The sequence below is a fragment of the Falco peregrinus genome, unplaced genomic scaffold (genome assembly GCF_023634155.1).
Source record: "Falco peregrinus isolate bFalPer1 unplaced genomic scaffold, bFalPer1.pri scaffold_132, whole genome shotgun sequence".
NCBI lineage: Eukaryota > Metazoa > Chordata > Aves > Falconiformes > Falconidae > Falco > Falco peregrinus.
In genome coordinates this window covers 1-17,901 of record NW_026599575.1, presented here as the reverse complement: position 1 = coordinate 17,901, position 17,901 = coordinate 1, and the positions used below count along the sequence as shown (strand labels likewise).

At 62.9% G+C, this 17,901-nt stretch overlaps 3 protein-coding genes across 3 annotated transcripts; 2 read left to right on the top strand and 1 right to left on the bottom strand.

The window, feature by feature from the left end:
- Positions 1–1,691: 1,691 nt before the first annotated feature.
- ASB8 (ankyrin repeat and SOCS box containing 8) lies at positions 1,692–4,612 on the top strand. The gene is made up of 3 exons (XM_055793276.1): positions 1,692–2,122; positions 3,082–3,186; positions 3,651–4,612. Exons 1-3 carry the CDS (start codon positions 1,748–1,750, stop codon positions 4,281–4,283), a joined length of 1,113 nt encoding a protein of 370 aa, XP_055649251.1. The 5' UTR covers positions 1,692–1,747; the 3' UTR covers positions 4,284–4,612.
- Positions 4,613–5,725: 1,113 nt separating this feature from the next.
- On the bottom strand, positions 5,726–11,424 carry PFKM (phosphofructokinase, muscle). The gene is given in 25 exon segments (XM_055793277.1): positions 5,726–6,524; positions 6,667–6,772; positions 6,992–7,091; positions 7,202–7,313; positions 7,408–7,469; positions 7,592–7,756; positions 7,854–8,006; positions 8,084–8,171; positions 8,265–8,335; positions 8,601–8,747; positions 8,825–8,888; positions 8,989–9,053; positions 9,478–9,603; positions 9,682–9,774; positions 9,870–9,965; positions 10,039–10,147; positions 10,236–10,280; positions 10,377–10,542; positions 10,761–10,851; positions 10,853–10,900; positions 10,902–10,953; positions 11,171–11,223; positions 11,225–11,248; positions 11,350–11,391; positions 11,393–11,424. Coding segments are annotated over 25 exon segments (2,256 nt in total). The 5' UTR covers positions 11,423–11,424; the 3' UTR covers positions 5,726–6,376.
- Positions 11,425–13,458: 2,034 nt separating this feature from the next.
- SENP1 (SUMO specific peptidase 1) lies at positions 13,459–17,595 on the top strand (the record flags this gene model as incomplete). The annotated part of the gene is made up of 10 exons (XM_055793270.1): positions 13,459–13,630; positions 13,891–14,117; positions 14,741–14,813; positions 14,928–15,087; positions 16,131–16,290; positions 16,610–16,713; positions 16,791–17,040; positions 17,227–17,282; positions 17,382–17,420; positions 17,511–17,595. Coding segments are annotated over exons 1-10 (1,326 nt in total), but the record flags the coding sequence as incomplete, so codon positions are not given.
- Between the last annotated feature and the right edge of the window lie 306 nt (positions 17,596–17,901).

The following is a 17,901-nucleotide window of genomic DNA, read 5'->3' as shown; positions in this document are numbered from 1 at the left end:
CCCTCCCCGTGCCCCCCACCCTTCCCATGGAGGGACCCCCCGCGCTGGGGAGGGGCTACACTCCCCCCGACTCATCCGCGAGCAGCGCCGCCACCCCGGGGGGGCACTGGGATGCGGAAAACGGGGCGGGGGGGGGGGGGCGTTCACCCTCAGTTCTGGGGGGGCCCGGCCCCGACTCACCGCTGCGGCCAGGCCCGGGGCGGGGGGGGCGGGGGGGCCGGGGGCGGCGGCGGGGAGCGGCGGGTGGGCCGGAGCGAGCGGGGAGCGGGGAGGCCGGCAGCGGAAGGGCCCCCCCCCCGGCATGGCCGCCCTCGCCGGCCGCCGTACGGCGCAGCTCTATGGTCGGGGGGCTTCGGCCCCCGGGCCCCCGCCGGCCCCCCCCAGCCCCGCCGTGGTGAGCGGCCCCCCCCGGGGGGACGGCCAGGGGGGGCGGGCGGGGGGGGCTTGGGGTGCCCCCCCTTGGTGTGTCGGGTGGGTTGGTGTCCCCCCCCGGGTCTAAGGGGTTTGGGGTGCGACCCCCCTCTGTGCGTCTGGGGGGGGGGCTTGGGGTGTCCCCTCGCTGGTGTGTCTGGGGGGTTGGGGGGTGTCCCCCCCGTCTGAGGGGGTTGGGGTGCAGTGTGTCTTGGGGGGGTGGGGTTGGGGTGTCCCCTCCGCGGTGGGGGGGGGGGGGTATGTGAGGTGTCCGTGTGTCCCCCCCCCCCCCCGTGTGTCTGGGGAGGTTTGGGGTGTCCCCCCTGCCCCTGTGTGCCTAGGGGGCTGGCTGTCACCGCGTTGGGCTTCTGGGCCACCCCCCACTGGGCTGGCACCCAGCACAGGGACACCCTGGTGTCACCCCCACAGACACACCCCGGTGTCACCCAGCACAGAGACACTCCAATGTCACCCTCGCAAGGACACCCCAGCGTCACCCCCACAGGGGTATACACCGGTGTCACCCAGCACAGGGACACCCCAGTGTCACCCCCACAGGGACACACACCGGTGTTACCCCCCACAGGGACACCCTGGTGTTACTCAGCACAGGGACACCCCAGTGTCACCCTCAGGGGCATACACTGGTGTCACCCAGCACAGGGACACCCTGGTGTCACCCCCACAGACACACCCCAGTGTCACCCAGCACAGAGACACTCCAATGTCACCCTCGCAAGGACACCCCAGCGTCACCCCCACAGGGACACATCCATGTCACCCCCACAGGGACACCCTGGTGTTACTCAGCACAGGGACACCCCAGTGTCACCCTCAGGGACACACACCGGTGTCACCCAGCACAGGGACACCCCAGTGACACCCCTGCAGACATCCCCTGTGTCACTCAGCACAATGTCACCCTCACAGACACCCCCCAGTGTCACCCAGCACAGGGACACCCATGACACCCCCGCAGACACCCCTCCCTCAGCGTCCCCCGGCACCGGCTGCCCCCCGGGGGTGGCACCAGGCCCGGTCCGGGGCGCTCCAGGCCGCGTTGCCATGGCGACCCCGTGGCCGGGGTGGGGGGTGCCAGGCTGCCCCCAGCGCCCCCAGGCGGGGCGGTGGAATGCAGAGGACGCGCAGGCCGGGGGCGGATTGGTGGAGAGCCGGGAGGAGGGCGGGGCTTGCGGGCCGGAGCTGCTGGCGATTGGAGGAGTGCAAAGGAGGGGAGGGACCTCCGAGTGCGTAGTCGGAAGAGCCGGGAGGAGGCGGAGCCGGGATCCGGATTGGCGGAGAGGCGGACGGAAGCGGCCACACCCTCCCCTGGCGCATGCGCCGCTGCGTAGTCGTCACTTCCGGGTGGCGGCGGCTTCCGCCTCCCTACAGGCCTCGGAGCGGCCGCGCTGGGACCGCGCGGATCCCCGGGACCCCCCCCGGGACCCCCCCGCGGCGCTCGGTGCGGCCCTCGGTGCGGCCCGGCAGCTCTCCCCGCCCCTGCCCGCCGCAGCGCGGGGGCCCGGCGGGGCCTGGCGCCGGGTGCTCGGGGGCCGCCCGGGCATGCGGAGGCGGCGGCCGGCCGGCCCGCACTATGTGGTACATCATGCAGAGCATCCAGAGCAAGTACTCGCTGTCGGAGCGGCTCATCCGCACCATCGCCGCCATCCGCTCCTTCCCGCGGGACAACGTGGAAGATCTCATCGGCAGGGTGAGTCGCCCCCGGGGCCTGCCCGCCCGGGCCGCGGCGAAGCGCTGGGGGAGGGCACGGAGGGGCTGAGGGGAGGGGGCCAGGCCGGGACACCCCATCCGTGAGCCCGGCGGGTGCCCCGGGAGGGGGTCTGCCCCCTGTTCGGGGCTGGAGATGGGGCCAGGCTGCGGGCAGCGCCCGTCGGGGGAAAATTCCTGCGGCTGGAGCCGCCCTGCGCCCCGCGGGGCGTGGGTCTGGGGGCTTCGCCTCAGCCCGTCTCACCACTACGGGCAGCAGAGAGCCCCGGCTAAGCCTGGCTGATCCGGGCAGCTGATGAGCTATTTCAGGCGGCGAGGGCTCCGCAGAGCATCTTAAAGCTGCTTGGGGACGCCCTTGCAAAGCCCACCAGGCTCCGGGTTCAGCCCGGGGCTGCGTCCCACCAGGGGCTGCTCCCAGAGTGGCTCGGATCCTGCCGGAGCCTGGCCGAGTCCTGCCGGAGCTTGGCCGGTGGCTACTGAACGGCTGCTGGTTCATTTACAAGGGGCAGAGCGCCCCGCTGGCCTGTCGAACCCCACCGCGCTGTGCCTGCTGTTGGCCTCACACCAGCCATTCCTTGTGATCCCACCGGAGTAGGGAACTGGCACACGGGCAGCGATCAGCTGCGTGGGCGATACCAGACCCTGCAGCACCCGGGTTTCTTCAGGCATCGTTTAGTGACAATGAATTAATGAAAAATCAAGGCTGGGAGCGGGAGCGCAGGCTGTGAAGTGCTTCTGCCTGGCAGGGAGAGCTGTGCACCCGCAGCGCCCAGCCTGAAAACAAACCCCGCGGCTTGCGTGGGCGTATTACGCTGGATATCTATTAATAAACCTTTTCTAACGATGCAAATCAAGGCGCATCAGCTGCTGGCATGGGGGTGGAAAAGGGCCAGGAATGGGTGGGTTTGCTAATGCCGGCTGCGGTTTCCTGTGCTCTCGCAGGGCGCGGACGTGAACTGCATGCATGGCACCCTGAAACCGCTGCACTGCGCCTGTATGGTGGCTGATGCCGACTGTGTCGAGCTGCTGCTGCAGAAGGGAGCAGAGGTAAAGGCTTTTGAAGAACAAAAACATGTTAAAAATGCAAAGATCCCTTTGATTAGGGGCTGGGAAGTTGGGAGGCAGCAGTGGCTGCCAACAGTGTTAAGCAATGCCGGTTTTTGTGGCCCCTTGGTGGGTGAAATGGGTCCAGGTGAAGGCTTGAAGATTTATTGTCGCAGTGGGGAGTGAAATGTTGGTGCCTGAGATCTCAGGGCTGCCCGCTCCCACAGGGAGGGGGGTAGTTTTGTGGCAGAAGCCTGAAGGAAGAATTGAAACCTCTCTATTGCCTGATTTTTGGCACTTCCCTCCGGCCGCTGGCAGATTGTACCCCCCACTCCCTGCCTTGTTTTTCTGTCTGCTACAGTTGGGATATGGGGGCAACTCCGTGCAGCGCCGGTGGAGCGTCCCCTGATGCTGGCAGGAGTGGGGTATCTCGGTGACCCCTGAATCCTTTCTCCTCCCTTCTGCAGGTCAATGCCCTGGATGGCTACAACCGAACGGCCCTTCACTACGCAGCCGAGAAGGATGAAACCTGCGTGGAAATCCTCCTGGAGTACGGGGCCAACCCCAACGCGCTGGATGGCAACAAGGACACCCCGCTCCACTGGGCCGCCTTCAAGAACAACGCCGAGTGCGTGCGGTCGCTGCTGGAGAACGGTGCCTTGGTGAACGCCCGCGATTACAACAACGACACGCCGCTCAGCTGGGCAGCCATGAAGGGTAACCTGGAGAGCGTCAGCATCCTGCTCGACTTCGGGGCGGAGGTCCGGGTGGTTAATTTGAAAGGCCAAACTCCCATCTCGCGGTTGGTGGCGTTGCTGGTTCGGGGATTGGGTACGGAGCGTGAGGATTCCTGCTTCGACCTTCTCCATCGAGCTATTGGACATTTTGAGCTGAGAAAAAACGGCAGCATGCCCTGGGAGGTGACCCGGGATCAGCAGCTCTGTGAAAAGCTCACCCTGCTCTGCTCGGCCCCTGGTACCCTACAGACGCTGTCGCGTTATGCCGTGCGCCGCAGCCTGGGTGTGCGGTTCCTGCCGGAGGCGGTGAAGCAGCTGCCCTTGCCCACCTGCCTGAAGGAGTATGTGCTGCTCCTTAGCTAAGCGCCGGGGCTCTTCCATGCCAGTGTGTGGCTCCCTTTGTCACCGCTTCCTCGTGGCAGCTCCGGAGACGAGGTTGACCGCTTGATTTGGGACTTGTGGGTGCTGGATTCCCCTCCCCAGTCACCAGCGTGGTTTTCATCCTGCTCTGCTCTCCTGCCTGAGCTGGCGTGGGGCAGCAGGGATCCACTGGTGCTGCTCACAGGTGGCTCCATGTTGTCTCTGCCCATGACGCCGGCTCAGCGGCTCCTCCCATGTGCTTTCCCCTCAGTTTTGGCCTTGAGATGAACAGTTCCCTCTAATGGCAAATTATATCCCAGCTGTTGGATTGACCTGGCTTTTATCCCTTTTTTTTTGGCACTGGGGCAGACCCTGGGAACAGGAAGGCTTTCTAGGTGTGGGGAGAATGGGGAAAGCCGCCTCTCTGAAGGACTGGAGAAACCAAGAGAAGGTGCTGTGGGACCTGGAAAAGTCCCATGGGATGTGTCAGTTGGAGGTCTGATGGAAAAGCCCACCATAAGCACAGGCAGCGAGCCTGTACGTTGTGTAGCGGTGCGGGCTGGCACCTTCACTCAGCTCCAGCGCCTGCACACAGCCATGGCCACCCCAGCGCAGCACCCCGCAGGCAGGGCAGCGCTGGTGTTCCTACCACGTTTCTGACAGACCCAAGGCATCCCTGCAACACCTGGAGGTGTATTTTTCTCTTAACTAGAATTTTTAAGGTGCATTGGCGCTGTAGAGGGGGAGAGGGTGGGAGCACCTTGAAAGCCAATGCTTTGCAGGGCTCTTAATTAGTGTGAGCAGAGGAGATGCTTCCCAGCCGCTCCGCTCGGAGCGTGGGATGCTCCATGCCCCCGAGCAGAGGGTTTCTCTCCCGTCTGTCATGTGACAATTCACCTGAGCTCTTCCTTAGTTTTGGTTTTGCACCGTCCGCTCGCCGTTTTTGTTGTTGGTTTTACGTATATGTGTGTACAGAGATTTTAGGAGGAGGCAGGACGCTGCACTGGCAGCGGGGCACCGGGCAGGACCCCTGTGGGCAGCGCCCGCGCTGTTCGGCACGGCTCGCTCCCGGCAGAAGCGGTGTCCCCGCACGCACCGACGTGTTCAGGGAGATAAAGCAGCTCGCTGTGCACTGGGAGGTGTGTCACATGCTCGCAGCAGGGGTCAGCGAGGGAGCGCGGGGGGTTGGCCCCGCTCTTGGGGTCCTTTCTGAACAGGGAGGGTGCATCGAGGTGGGGTTTGGGGTGCTGCTGGGCTGGTTTCTTCCCGTCCCTGTCGCGTCTCTGAGAACCGTAGCGTCGCGCCATCCATGACCACCATGGCGAGGGCCTTGTTAAACCCTCGCACTGAGGAGTTCTGCGTGGGTTGTGCCTCCACCTGGCCCCCCCAGTCCCTGCCACTGCCCCCAGCCCCTCCTTCACACCCGTGCCGCACCCTTGGCTGGGGTTTTTTGGGGACCTGGACAATGCACTGAGCTGCGTCATCCTCTGAGTGCATGTTTCTCACCCAGGGATTCTCCGGGAGAGCTGCCCTGTGCTCTTGAAGGTGAAGTCAGGCAGGTAAACGTTGGTAATTGCTTTATGGGGGAGAAAAATCAGACGATACATATTTTATTCCTCGCTGTTGTGCTGGGAAGTGAAGCTGCTGGGGACCAGGGGTGCATGCGGGGCTGTGAGAGCCGCATTCATCTTCCCCAGGGGGTGAGCACCAGAGGGTGGGAGCACAATTTGTGTTTGCCACCATGAGTGATGAGTTTATTGAAGCATCTTAATTCTGAATTTTTGAGACTGAAGTGGTGCCCTAGGGACCGTACCCGGGCCGCTTGCTCTCAGCTCATTGCAACGTTCCCCCGCAACACTTGGGAAACCGCTTTTTTTGTTTTAAAAAGCCTGTAAAATACCTAAACCAACCCAAAATTTACCCCGAGGAGGCGCTCTGCTTCGGGAAAACTGCTCTTTTGCCAAGGCAGCGGGTGCCCTCGGGGCACGGAGGTGCTGCCTGGCTTCCTGGGGGGTGCGAACTACAACGGGGGACACTTGTTTTGGAGGTTCCCAGAGCGACACAGGGACACGCTCCGGGGCAGGGGAAGCTGCCTCTTAGATGTTGGATTCAAGTGAGATCCTCTTGCGCGTGATGTGCTCCAGGTGGGCTTTCTCTGAGGTGTCCAGCTCGATGTTGTACTTGGCCAGGATTTTTAGGATGGGGCGAAGCTTCAGCCACCACTGCTCCTTGGGGATGCGGTGCCTGGATGAGAGAGAGGGCAGTGTGATGACCCCGGATGGAAACAGTGCTGTGCCGCCCGGGGAGGTGTTCCTGGCATGTGTTTGTTCTCCCCGGGGCTGGGGCACGGTCTCAGGGGTGGGAGGGGAGCAGAGGAGGGACCTACTCGAAGTCCGTCTGCTCCTTGAGCTCGGTGATGGGCTGGAAGACGAGGCTGCGCTTGCGCATGCCCAGCAGACAAGCAGAGTCAGCCGTGTTGGCGAAGATCCGACCTGCGAGGGGTGGCGGGGAGTGGGCTCAGCATTTTGGGCCCTCCAGGAGGGGAGAGCACCCCCCCCAAAATCTGCAGGGGAGCCCTTTGCATTGAGGTATCAAATCGGAGCACGCGTGTGCTGGGGCTTTGCTTTCAGCAGTCCCCTGCGGCTGCGGGGAAGAGTAGGGGCCTTTGGAAGTAAGGGAGAGAAGCTCCCCCAAAGCGGGGTGGCACCCACCATGCCGGGAGCACTCCTTGATCTTCCCGGTGATCCAGGCCACCGCCTTGGCACCCATTTTGGTGCCAAAGTTCCTGTCGAAGGGGGTCGGGGTGCCGCCCTGCACCGAAAGAGTCACTGGGTGAACAGGGGGAAGCCCTGGGCGAGGGTTTCCCAACCTGCAGCCCCTTCCCTGGGGGCCACGTTTCTTTTCCCTGGGGGGGTCCGGACCTGCTGCATGTGCCCCAGCACATTTTTCCGGCAGTCGAAGATGCCCTTCCCCTCCTCCGAGTAGAGGTTGTAGATGAAGTCGGTGGTGTAGTTCTCATTGCACCGCTCGTTCCTGTGCCAGGGGAGGGAGATGGGCTCCTGGGGGGTGGCAGGAGCGCAGCAGCTCTCAGCTGCCCCTCCCATCCTGTCCCACCCTGGGGACGTACCTCAGCACCAGCCCCCTCTTCACCGTTGTCTTCATCTTCTCAGTTAAATGCTCCACGTTGACCTAGGTGGAGCACAGAATGGGCACTGGGGGGGCTTGGCAGCAGGAATAAATACTGCTCCCGCTGCCCTGGGGCTGCAGTGATGCCGGGTGGGGGGCGCAGGGGGTGGGGGGGGGTCCCCAACCTGCAAGTCGTGGATGTTGAAGTGCTCCTCATAGATGTAGGCAGCGTCGGCACCGCCTGCCAGCCCTGCCATGGTGGCCAAGTAGCCGCAGAAGCCGCCCATGGTCTCAATGATGAAGACACGGCGCTTGGTCCCGGCCGCCGACTGCTTGATGCGGTCACAGGTCTGCGGAGGTGGAAAAATTGGGGGGGGTGGGAGGGAATTAGGGTAGTGGGTGTGGCTGTTTGAAATGGGGAGGGGGCTGGGGGTGCGGGGGCCGCACCGTGGTGATGGTGTTGAGCGCGGTGTCGGCGCCGATGCTGAAATCGGAGCCGGGGACGTTGTTGGAGACGGTGGCAGGGATGACGCAGAGCGGGATGCAGAGCTCCTCGTACTTGGCCCTCCCCTCCATCAGCTCCAGGCTGCCGGTGAAAGCCTGCGGGGCGCGGGGCGTCAGCGCGGCACTGTGCCGTGCGTGCCGTGCTGGCACCCTGCCGCCGCCTCCCCGCTCACCTCGAAGCCGCCGATGATGATCAGCCCGTGGATGCCGAAGTTGCTGATGTTGGTGCTGATTTCCTCAAAGTATTTCTTGGGCAAGGTCCTGGCAGGGTGAAACCTCCCTGGCTGAGCCCGCCTGGGGTGGGGGGCTCGAGCTGGGGACCCCGCCGCAGAATTCCCTGGGAAGGAGCGTTACCTCTTTGTCCCCAGTTTGGACCCTCCCAGTCCCGTCCAGCTGCCGACCCTCTCCCAGGTGAACTCTTCCACCTGGGGGAAAAGCAGCAAGTTAGAAGGGGGACGGGGGAAAGACTTTGGGGTGCACCGGCCTTGCCGTGACCGTAACAGGGTGATACTGGGGTCACCTGGTGCCCCCCAGCTGGGGACAACAGCGGGATGAACCGTGGCATGGCTGGAGTTAGGAAGGGGATGGAGCAGCCCCATCCTGGGGGATCCTGCTTCCCTATTGCTGCTTTTGGGGGCTGTACCCCCCTCACCCCCCAGCGTGCACCCCCTTTTCCCTGGGGATTGGCACCTTCCCATAGGCGAGCCCTTCAAAGCCGTCGTGCACCGCCAGCATGCGGTGCCCGTGGATGAGGCCGATCCGCACGGTTGACCGGACGGCCGCGTTCATGCCGGCGGCCGGGGCGCCCACGTTGAGCACAGCCAGCGTGTAGCCGCTCTGGGGGGGCAAAGGAGCCGCCATCAGGGGGTTGTGGGGTTCAGGGGGTCCCCATCGCCCCCTCCCCGCTGTCATACCTTGGTGGAGGGGGGGCGGATGTGTGCCAGCAGCTTGTACACGTTCCAGTTGTTCTGGAAACTCCTGTGAAGGGGTGGGGGGGTGGGGTGGGGAAGGTGAACGTGGGACCCCTGGGGGTGGCCGGCGCCGCGGTCCCCACCAGGGATGGGGTGTGGATGCTCACCGGCCTCGCAGCTTCAGGGCATCTTCGAAGCGCCCCTCGTTCATCGCTGTCGTCACGTCTTTGGTCTGCGGGTTGCAAAGGGGGACGGGTTTGCACCGCGACGGACGGGTTTGCACCGCGCTGCGCAGCTTTGTGTTGCATCACCGGCCTTTGCACCGCATCACCGGGCTTTGCACTGCGCCGGGTGGCTTTGCATCGCGCTGGATGGATTGGTGCTACACCCGCCCAGTTTGCAGCTGCAGCAGCCCAGTTTGCACAGCACCACGTGGGTCTGCACCGCACTGGATGTGTTCACGCTGCGCTGGTGTGTTTTACTGCTCCAGCTGGGCCTGCATAGCGCCGTGTGGCTTCGCTTCGCACCAGACGGGCTGGCGCTGCTCTGGCTGGGTTTGCTTTCCACTGGATATGTTTGTGTTGTGCCGCGCAGCTTTGCATTGCACCCAACAGGGGTGCCTGGGGGTGCTCCTGGGGGTCCCCCCCCCTACTCACCACCTGGACACACTCCATGAGGGGCAGGCGCACAGCTTGGTTGCCCGAGAGGCTGACGACGCAGGCAGGGGTGTCGGGGGTCCCCTCCAGCAGAGCCATGACGGCTTCAACGCCCATCCGGCTGCCCTGTGGGGACGGGGATGGGGACGTCACCCCCCCCGGCACCCCTCTCCCCCCGGGCCAGGCTGGGAGGGAGCTGCCTACCAGGATGCGGTCGAAGGCGGAGGGGGTCCCGCCGCGCTGGACGTGGCCCAGGATGGTGACGCGGGTGTCATACCCCAAACGCTTCACCACCAGCTGCAAGACAGGGATGCACCTGGATCCGGCCCCGTAGTGGGACCGGGAAAGGGCTGGAAAAAAAGAAGGGGCCTCCCCCCCGCCTCCCCGCTCACGGTTTTGATGTCGTCAGAGGTGATGGCCTTGCCGTGCTTGTCGATGGCGCCCTCGGCCACGATGATGATGTTCAGCCTGGAGCCGCCCACGCGTGTCTGGGGGGGGGGGAGCCGGGGATGATGATGGGGACGGTGACAGGGACAAGGCGCCCACTGGAGCCTGTCCTACCTCCGTCAGCCTCCGGCACAAGTGGTCTTCCCAGTCATCCTCAGGGGGGGACTCGGGGATGAAGACCCAGTCGGCGCCGCAGGCCAGGGCAGTGATGAGCGCCAGGTAGCTGGAGTGGGTGAAAAAGAGGCCGATTGGGGATTTTTCCCCATTTTCTTTACCGGGAGCTGGACCTGGGTGGTGGCACGGGGACGTACCCGCAGTGGCGACCCATCACTTCCAGCACGAAGGTCCGTTGGTGGCTGCGGGAGACAGAGTTTCACCCCACGGCAAGCCTGAGCGGGGCCTGGACACCTGGGTCACCCCCGGCATGGGGGCCACGGGGGTCCCGCCGTCACCTCTGGGCCGTGGTGGTGATGGCATCCACAATCTCGATGATGCGGTGCAGCGCCGAGTCGGTGCCGATGGTCATGTCGGTGCCGCAGAAGTCGTTGTCGATGGAGCCCACCATGCCCACGATGTTCAGGTAGCTCGACTTCTTCGCCTCCTCTGCCGTGATCCCCCCTGCCGCAGGGTGGGACACCCCCTTTTCCCTCTGTGCCCCCCCCCCCCCAGGATATCCCCTTGGGGCCAGACATGGGCACAAACCTTCAGCGTGGGGGAAAACCCCACCTTTTTGTGTGTGCGACCCCCCCGGCTTTTCGATTTTCGTACAAAACACCCTTTTTTGTTTCGCCCTGCAGGAGTGCTGGGGGTCCCGCGGGGGGGGCAGGCGCACGTACCCACTTTGACCAGCTCGGCCAAGAGGCTGCTCCACTCGGCGCGGAAGGTGTCGGCACCGGTGAGGCTGCCGTCGCCGCCGATAACGCAGAGGGTTGGTGATGCCGCGTTTCACCAGGTTCCGGGCAGCTTTCAGGCGTCCCCTCGCGCGTCCGGAAATCCTGGCAGCGGGCGCTGCCGATGACCGTGCCCCCCCTGCGGGACCCCGCGTGGGTGCTGGGCCCCCTCAGCACCCCCAGTGTCTGTCTGTCCATCCCTTCCCCCTCCATCCCGGCTCTGGTTTCGGGTTATTTTCCAGGTTTGACCCTGGCGCCACGGCATAGGGTTACACCGTGTCTGCCCCCCCACCCCCACCCCGCCGTGCCCCCCGCCATCGGTGCACCGAGCTGGCCGGGCTCAGCTGCCACTCACCAGCTGCAGCATCATGGAGACACTCTCCCATGTGGCCTCCTTGATGTTGTCCCCCACCGTCCACCAGCCCCTGGTAGCCCTGGGGAGGGGGGAGGGGGGGCATAACCTGGTGTTGAAACGACCCCCCTCCAAGGTGTGTGTAGGGGCTGGGAAAATGGGGGGGAGGGGGCAGCACCCGACCTCATGCACGAAGTAGACCTTGGCGCCAGTGTAGATGCCGACCCCGCACCACGGCGCGGACGGCTGCGTTCATGCCTGGGGGAGGAGGAGAGTGTCACCCTGGGGACCCCCCCCAGGGACCCCCCCAAGCCATCACCTCCCCCAGCCGTGTGCGGCTCCTCCCCCCCCCAGGCCCCCCTCCCCCGCCCCGGGTCTGGCCCACAGCTGCCCGGGTTATTTTTGCTCCACTGACATTTAGCAGCGGTTGCTGCATGACACCGGGTGACAAGCATGGGGGTGGGGGGAGCCAAGCGGAGACCCCCCACGGGCTGGAAGAGTCGCCACACCCCCCCCCCCCCGTAAACTGGGGTACCCCCCCTCCCTGGGGCCCAGCTGGCGGAGGACAAGCTTTGGGTTGAATCCCCGCCATTTTGGGCAACCCCGATGCTTCTCCAGCGTTGGCTTCGTGCCCAAGTGCTGCCGCCATCCCTTTGACCCCCCTCAAATTTCGGCAGGGGGCACGCACCACCCCCCTGCACCCCAGAACTCCCCTGAGCTCTGCCCCCCCGGCTTCCCTCACCCCCCCCAAGGTCACCCCCCAAATCCACAACCCACTGGAGCAGCTCAACCAGCTGCAGGAGCTGGCTGCTAAAATCCCGTTTTCACCTGGTTTCTCCCCGAAATGGGGCTCTACCCTCCCGCCGCCGGTGGCTTTGGGGGTCCCGGGGTGCCCCCTACCCGTGGTGCCTCTTACCCTGGGCGTCCCCCCCGGAGGTGAGGACGGCGATGGCTTTGCCCAAGCCCAGGCTCTCGCTGTGCCTGTGTCCCGGCGGCGCCTGTGCCATCTTCTTGGCTGGAAAAAGAGGAAAATTGGGCAAAAAAAAAAAAAAATATGGGGGTGGAGGGCGGTGAGGTGCCCCCGGTCCCGCTGGCACCTGCCGACTGGTGCCTGCCCCCCCCGCCAGCACCTAAATGGGGCCCCCGGAGGGAGGGGCGGCCCCGCTGGCACCGGGGGGCTGTCCCCTTCCCGGCGTGGGGGGGCACGGCCCTGCCCTGCTTACTGGGGCCAGTCTGTGCTCCCTGCTGGTACCAGTCTGTGTTCTCTGCAGTCACTGGTCTGTCTGCCCTGCTGGTGCCAGTCTGCCCTCCTTACTGGGCCAGTCGATCCTTACTGGTTCCAGTCTATAGTTCCCTGTGGGTAACCAGTCTGTCCTCCTTACTGGTACCAATCCGTTCTGACTGGTGCCACTCTCTATTCCCTGTTGGTAACAGTCTCTGTTCTGTGGGGTTACTGGTCTGTCTTCCTTACTGGTGCCAGTCTGCTCTCCTTACTGGTGCCAGTCTGTATTTGCTGCTGATGCCTGTGTGTCATCTTTACTGCTTCCAGTCTACCCTCCTTGCTGGCATGGCTTGGCTCACATGCTGGTACCAGTCTGTACGCGCTACTGGTACCAGTCTGCCCTCCGTGCTGGTCCAAGTGGGCACTGACCTGGTGGGCGCCCCCCCCTCGGGGCGGTGGGGAGGAAGGTGAGGAGGAGGAGGACGGCGGCGAGGGAGAGCGTGGCCGAGACGAGGAGCCGGGAGGCCTCGGGGGAGAGCTCGGGGATGGCCACCATTGCCCGTGGCTGGAATGGGATCGGCTGGAACGGGATCGGCTGTAGGGATCGGCTGGAATGGGATCGGCTGTAGGGATCGGCTGGAACGGGTCAGCTGTAATGAGATTGGCTGTAGCAGGAGCACCCATGGGGACGGGCAGTAACGGGATCAGCTGTAGGGATCGGCTGTAACAGGATCGGCTGTAGGGATCGGCTGTAATGGGGTCGGTTGGCTGCCCTGGGAGTGCCCACAGGATCAGCTGTAACGGGATCGGCTGTAGCAGGAGCACCCACACTTGTCCCAAGCTGTAACTGGATCGGCTGTACCAGGATCAGGCTTGCACAGAGCATCAGTACCGGGATCGGCTGTAGGGATCAGCTGCCCCGTCGGGGAACACCACACAGGGTGACCCCCCCGCCAGGGTTGACACACACATTCCCCGCAAGGTGACACACCCCGCAGCCCCGCCACGCTGCGGGGCCTGTGCCCGCCGCGCCGCGAGGGGGCGCGCTTCCCCCCGCTCACCCACGGCGCATGCGCTGTTTCCGCCTGACGCGGCCCCACCCCCTCCGTGCCCCTCTCTCCCTGGCGTCACTTCCGGCGCCGCTGCGCCTGGCGCCTACTTCCGCTTCCGTCCGCCTCGTTGCCGGCAGCCGCCACCGAGCCCGGGAAAAGCGCGCGCGCCCTCGGGACGTTTCCGCTTCCGGTAGGGCGGCCGGGCCGGGTGGGGGGTGGCGGCGGCGGCTGGATTCATCCCGGGCGGCGAGTGGGCCCCGGGCCGGGCGCGCAGCGGCGGGGCTGCCCGGCGGGTACCTCGGGCGGGCACCTCGGGCGGACACCTCGGGCGGGCCCACGGGCAGCTCCCTCCGCCCGGCGGAGCCCCGGGGCCGCCGCCATCATGCCGCGGGTGCCGACCGGCCGGGCCGCGCACTTCCCTGACGCTCTTCTCCTTGTCTTCGTTTTCAGACGGAAAACCGGAGCCGCCCGCCGCTCCCCGAGCCGGGCCCGCCCGCCGCTTCTCCCGCCGCCTGCGGGGCGGCTCTCGGGGCCGCGCTCCCTCCGATGCGGCCGCGGCGCACATGAGGATGGAGGCCCGGGACGCGGCGCGGGGCAGCCACGGCTCCGCCTTCAAGGCCTTCGCGCTGCCCCCGCGGGCCGGCCTGCGGGAGCCTCTCTCCCAGCCGGACAGCAAGGTGCGGGGCCGCTCCTCGGCCGCGGCCCGGCGGGGCTGCGTGACCTCCCCTATTCGCCGTCCACAGTGTGTCCGGGGCTGGTGGCTTCTCCGGGTCCCCGTGGGGGGTCTCCACGTGTCGGAGGCGCCCCCCAGGCCTCGCCTTTGCCACCTGCCCGGCGGATCTGGCAGCCCCGTCGCGGTAATGCCCGGCACATGGCGCTGCAGCAGCCCCGCGAGCACTGTGCGTTACCCGCGAGCGCGTAAAACCGAGGTGGCGTGTGGAGCGTGCGCCTGTCTTGACGCTGCAGCTGCGGCTCATGCTGGCAGACCTGCGAAGCTGATGATTTTTGCCCTGTAACAAGATGAAATCGGTGTTTGTTTTTCCTCTCCTTAATAAAACCGCCATTGTGCCCGGCAGAGCAGATTTTAGGAGGGAATGGGGGGGGAAGTGATGCTTTAGCTGTGTTGTCACACCAGCACTGGTGTGTTATTCTACCAGTCTGCTGCAGTAATTGCTAACTTATAACAGTATGAGTGGGGTGGAGTGTAACTTTTCACATACCTGCGTAGTTTTTGTTGCACCTGGGGTTTAAGATTGAGCTGTGCTTTCCTCTCATAAAAAGCTGCCATCTTCTTACACAGTTTTTAACCAACAAGATCGGTGGTTTCACTTGCCCCGCTGGAAACGCATCCTGCGCTCTTAATTACAGCCCAGGTAAGGCATTGTTTTTTGCTCGAGTGTCAGGTTTTTGGCTATTCCCTCCCCCAGGCAGCGTGGGGAGGAAGATATGGCTCTTTGCTGACTGCTGCTTGCGTTTCTCCCCTGCAGAAGTCCCCTGCCCTGAGAGCTACCGGGTGGCGGGGGAGCCTCGAGCCTTTGGCTCCAGCGCCAATGGGCAGTGGAGGGGCTTGGTTCCCCCTCTGGGCTCCGTACCGCAGAAGCCGAGGGTGAGCCGAGGCTCTTACCTTGAAGCTCGCAAGAACGCCAGGTGCGTACGGCCCCCTCTGGTGTTGAACCCTCCCTGCGGAGCCCTCCGCCTGAAGCTGCCAGAGATTTTACCCACACAAACCGCTGGTGTCAATACAGAGCGAGTTCAGGGTGGAAATAGTTGCGTTCGTCGAGGTTGCTGGGTCCTTTCGGTGTTTATAACCTCCCTGTGGCAAAGATAAAGGCTGTGAGCGCTGGGTTTGGGAGCAGAAGCAGTGCCCAGCATGGAGGAGCCCGTCTTTTACCAAAGCTAGTGAGTGCAAGGGGGCCAGTTTTGAGTGTACGGGAACATTGTTACACCACTGGGGGACTGGGGAGGAAACAGTGCATCGTCGTTTTGTGATGGAAATGTGCCAGTTAGTGTGCGTGGTGCTGGGTGCAGGAGCGGGTTTTGCAGCCGGTACAAACCTGTGTTGTGTCAGACCTTTGCAGACCAGGTCAAGTCTTTGTTGCTCCTGGAAATCCCCACAGTGGCCAACACTTGTCTGCAAACCAGGCGCTTGGGGACACGGTTTACAGGTGGAGCGGGCAGCATTCGGTTTACAGTTGGACGTGATGATCTTAAAGGTCTTTTCCAGCCTAAACGAGCGATCCTAAATAGGGAAAATTAATTTCAAGAGGGAAAACGCTGGATTGACCCGTGTGTTTTTTCCCCGGCTCTGTTGGGTGGGAGTGGGGGAAGCAGGGTGAGCCCGAGTGGGGCCTGAAGCCGAGGTTCAGCCATTTTGTGGTGTGTGGATGGAAGCGGGATCTGATGGATCCAGCGGGAAGGTCGGGATCCCCGGCGGTGGCTCCTCGGCCTCGCAGTGCCACCTGTGGAATCCGTCCTGGCCACACAGGGCTGGGGAGCGGCTTCAGATCAAGCTGATGGAGAGCCAGGATTCAGCTTTGAGGTGCTTCCTAAAACACAAATAAAATACTAATTTCTGCTCAGAACCAGATAGCTCCTTCTTGGCTGGGTTTGGGGATGGTGGAGAATGCAGTTACGGACTAAAACAAGCGTGGAATCGAGTAAGCGTGGGGGTTTTTTTCCTCTCCTTGCAGTGGGACATCCAACAGTTTTGTAGGAAAATCAAACCACCATTGCCATGCATCAGCTTTTCCGATCAAACCTGCTCAGAGTCCTTCCTGGAGCGGTCCGTGTCGCCGCAGCCTGCATAGCCCCAAGAAAACACCCCGGCGGTTCATCAGCACGGCAGAAGAGGTAAAGAAAAGGCTGGGAGACCGTTTAGTGGGTGGATTTGTCTGAGGAGATCTCTGTTGGGCACTAGGACATGCCTGAGGCAGCTCTAACAGACTGGCTTGTGCTGGAGTTGCTCCTGCCAGGCAGGAGCTGGCTTCAGCTCTGCCCACATTCAGACTTCCACAGCGCTTGGTCTGGTCGAGGCTGGTGGTTGAACTCTTTGAGACCCTTGGGCATGCTGGCAACCGTAAAAACCTCTACTGCACGTGTATCTGCTCACGGTTTGCGGTGTCTTTGCTGAAATCACGTTGGCTAGACGTATCTGGTGGTTTTCCTGCAGACTGTTCGGGAGGAAGAGCGAGAGATCTACAGGCAGTTGCTTCAGATGGTCACGGGAAAACAATTTTCTACGTCGAAGCCCTCTTCCTTATTCCCCTTCCACCTGTGAGTATGTAAAATGCTCTTCCCCAGCCGACAGCACCACGCATCTCTGCTGGGAGCTTATTTTCCGTTGTCCCTAGGTCCAGGTGTTCAAATTCCAGCAAAACTGTAGTGAAAGAAACTCCCAGCAAGAACTCAAAGTTGTTTGAAACTCACAGCATCGCACCAGCTAGTTCAGCATCCAGCGTCCTCGGAGCACAGGAGCAGCCGTCACACAAACCACCGCTCTACTCCGCCCCCACTTATCCCTCCCATGTCTTTGAGTCCAGTAACTCCACAGCCCAGCATCAGCAAGAAAATCTACCAGCATCTAACACCGCCAGTCCGAAGGTAAAAACAACCCTGACCAAACAAAAAAACAAACCTGAAATGAGACCCCCAAAATCTGAAAATTGACTTAAATGTACGTGGCAAACCCACTCTTCCCCTCCTGCTCTGTATGTGGACTCCTGCAGCAGCTGGGGAAGCGGGCAGTAACTGTGGTGGTAACAATTCTGTAAACTTTACTCTCTTTAGGGTTGGACTCTGTCAATTTTGCTCAAGGTAAAGGATTCCAGAACCCCAGCACCAAGGTAAGAGGGTGTAAAATAATAATTACAAATCACTTTTCAGGCAATTAGTTTCTGCATGAAAGACAACGCTCACACATGTCCTTTCTCCCCCCTTTCTAGCCTCCCGTTCTTCCAGGCAGAACTATGGATCAAAGAACTGTAAGTACAAGTTTTCTGCTCTGTTTTCCTGTCGTGAGTGTTCACATCTAGAAACAAAACCCTGATTTGTTCACGTAAACTGCTTTTCAGGACCAGTGTCTACGATTCACGAGCTCGGGACAGGTGGCGGCAAATTGAAGAGCAGAAAGCGCTGGCCTTGCAGCTGCAAAGCCAGGTAACGGAGGGCAGTCACTGCAAGGGCAGCCTTTGCAAGTCCAAATGTTAAACTGCAGAACAGAAAGCAAACTGGAAATGGAAAAATGACAAAACCCGCCTCCATCGGGGTCTGGGGTCTTTGTTGCTTCCCCTTCCTAGGCCAGGGCTCCCGGTGGCGTCGTGGCCAGGGTAAACGCTCACCCTCTGTGTCCCTGTGTCTCCTGGAACGCCCGGCCCCCAGCGTAGCTCCATCACAAGCCCTGGAGAGGCGACTCCTCTGGGCACCACCTAATGTAAAGGTCTCTCCTTCAGCGCTTGCAGGAAC

Bases quoted from the DNA above. Each gene is read 5' to 3' on its own strand.
- ASB8 (XM_055793276.1), top strand. From the start codon at position 1,748: ATGCGCCGCTGCGTAGTCGTCACTTCCGGGTGGCGGCGGCTTCCGCCT. The intron at 2,123-3,081 runs GTGAGTCGCCCC...GTGCTCTCGCAG, and splicing joins TGGAAGATCTCATCGGCAGG to GGCGCGGACGTGAACTGCAT. The intron at 3,187-3,650 runs GTAAAGGCTTTT...TCCCTTCTGCAG, and splicing joins TGCTGCAGAAGGGAGCAGAG to GTCAATGCCCTGGATGGCTA.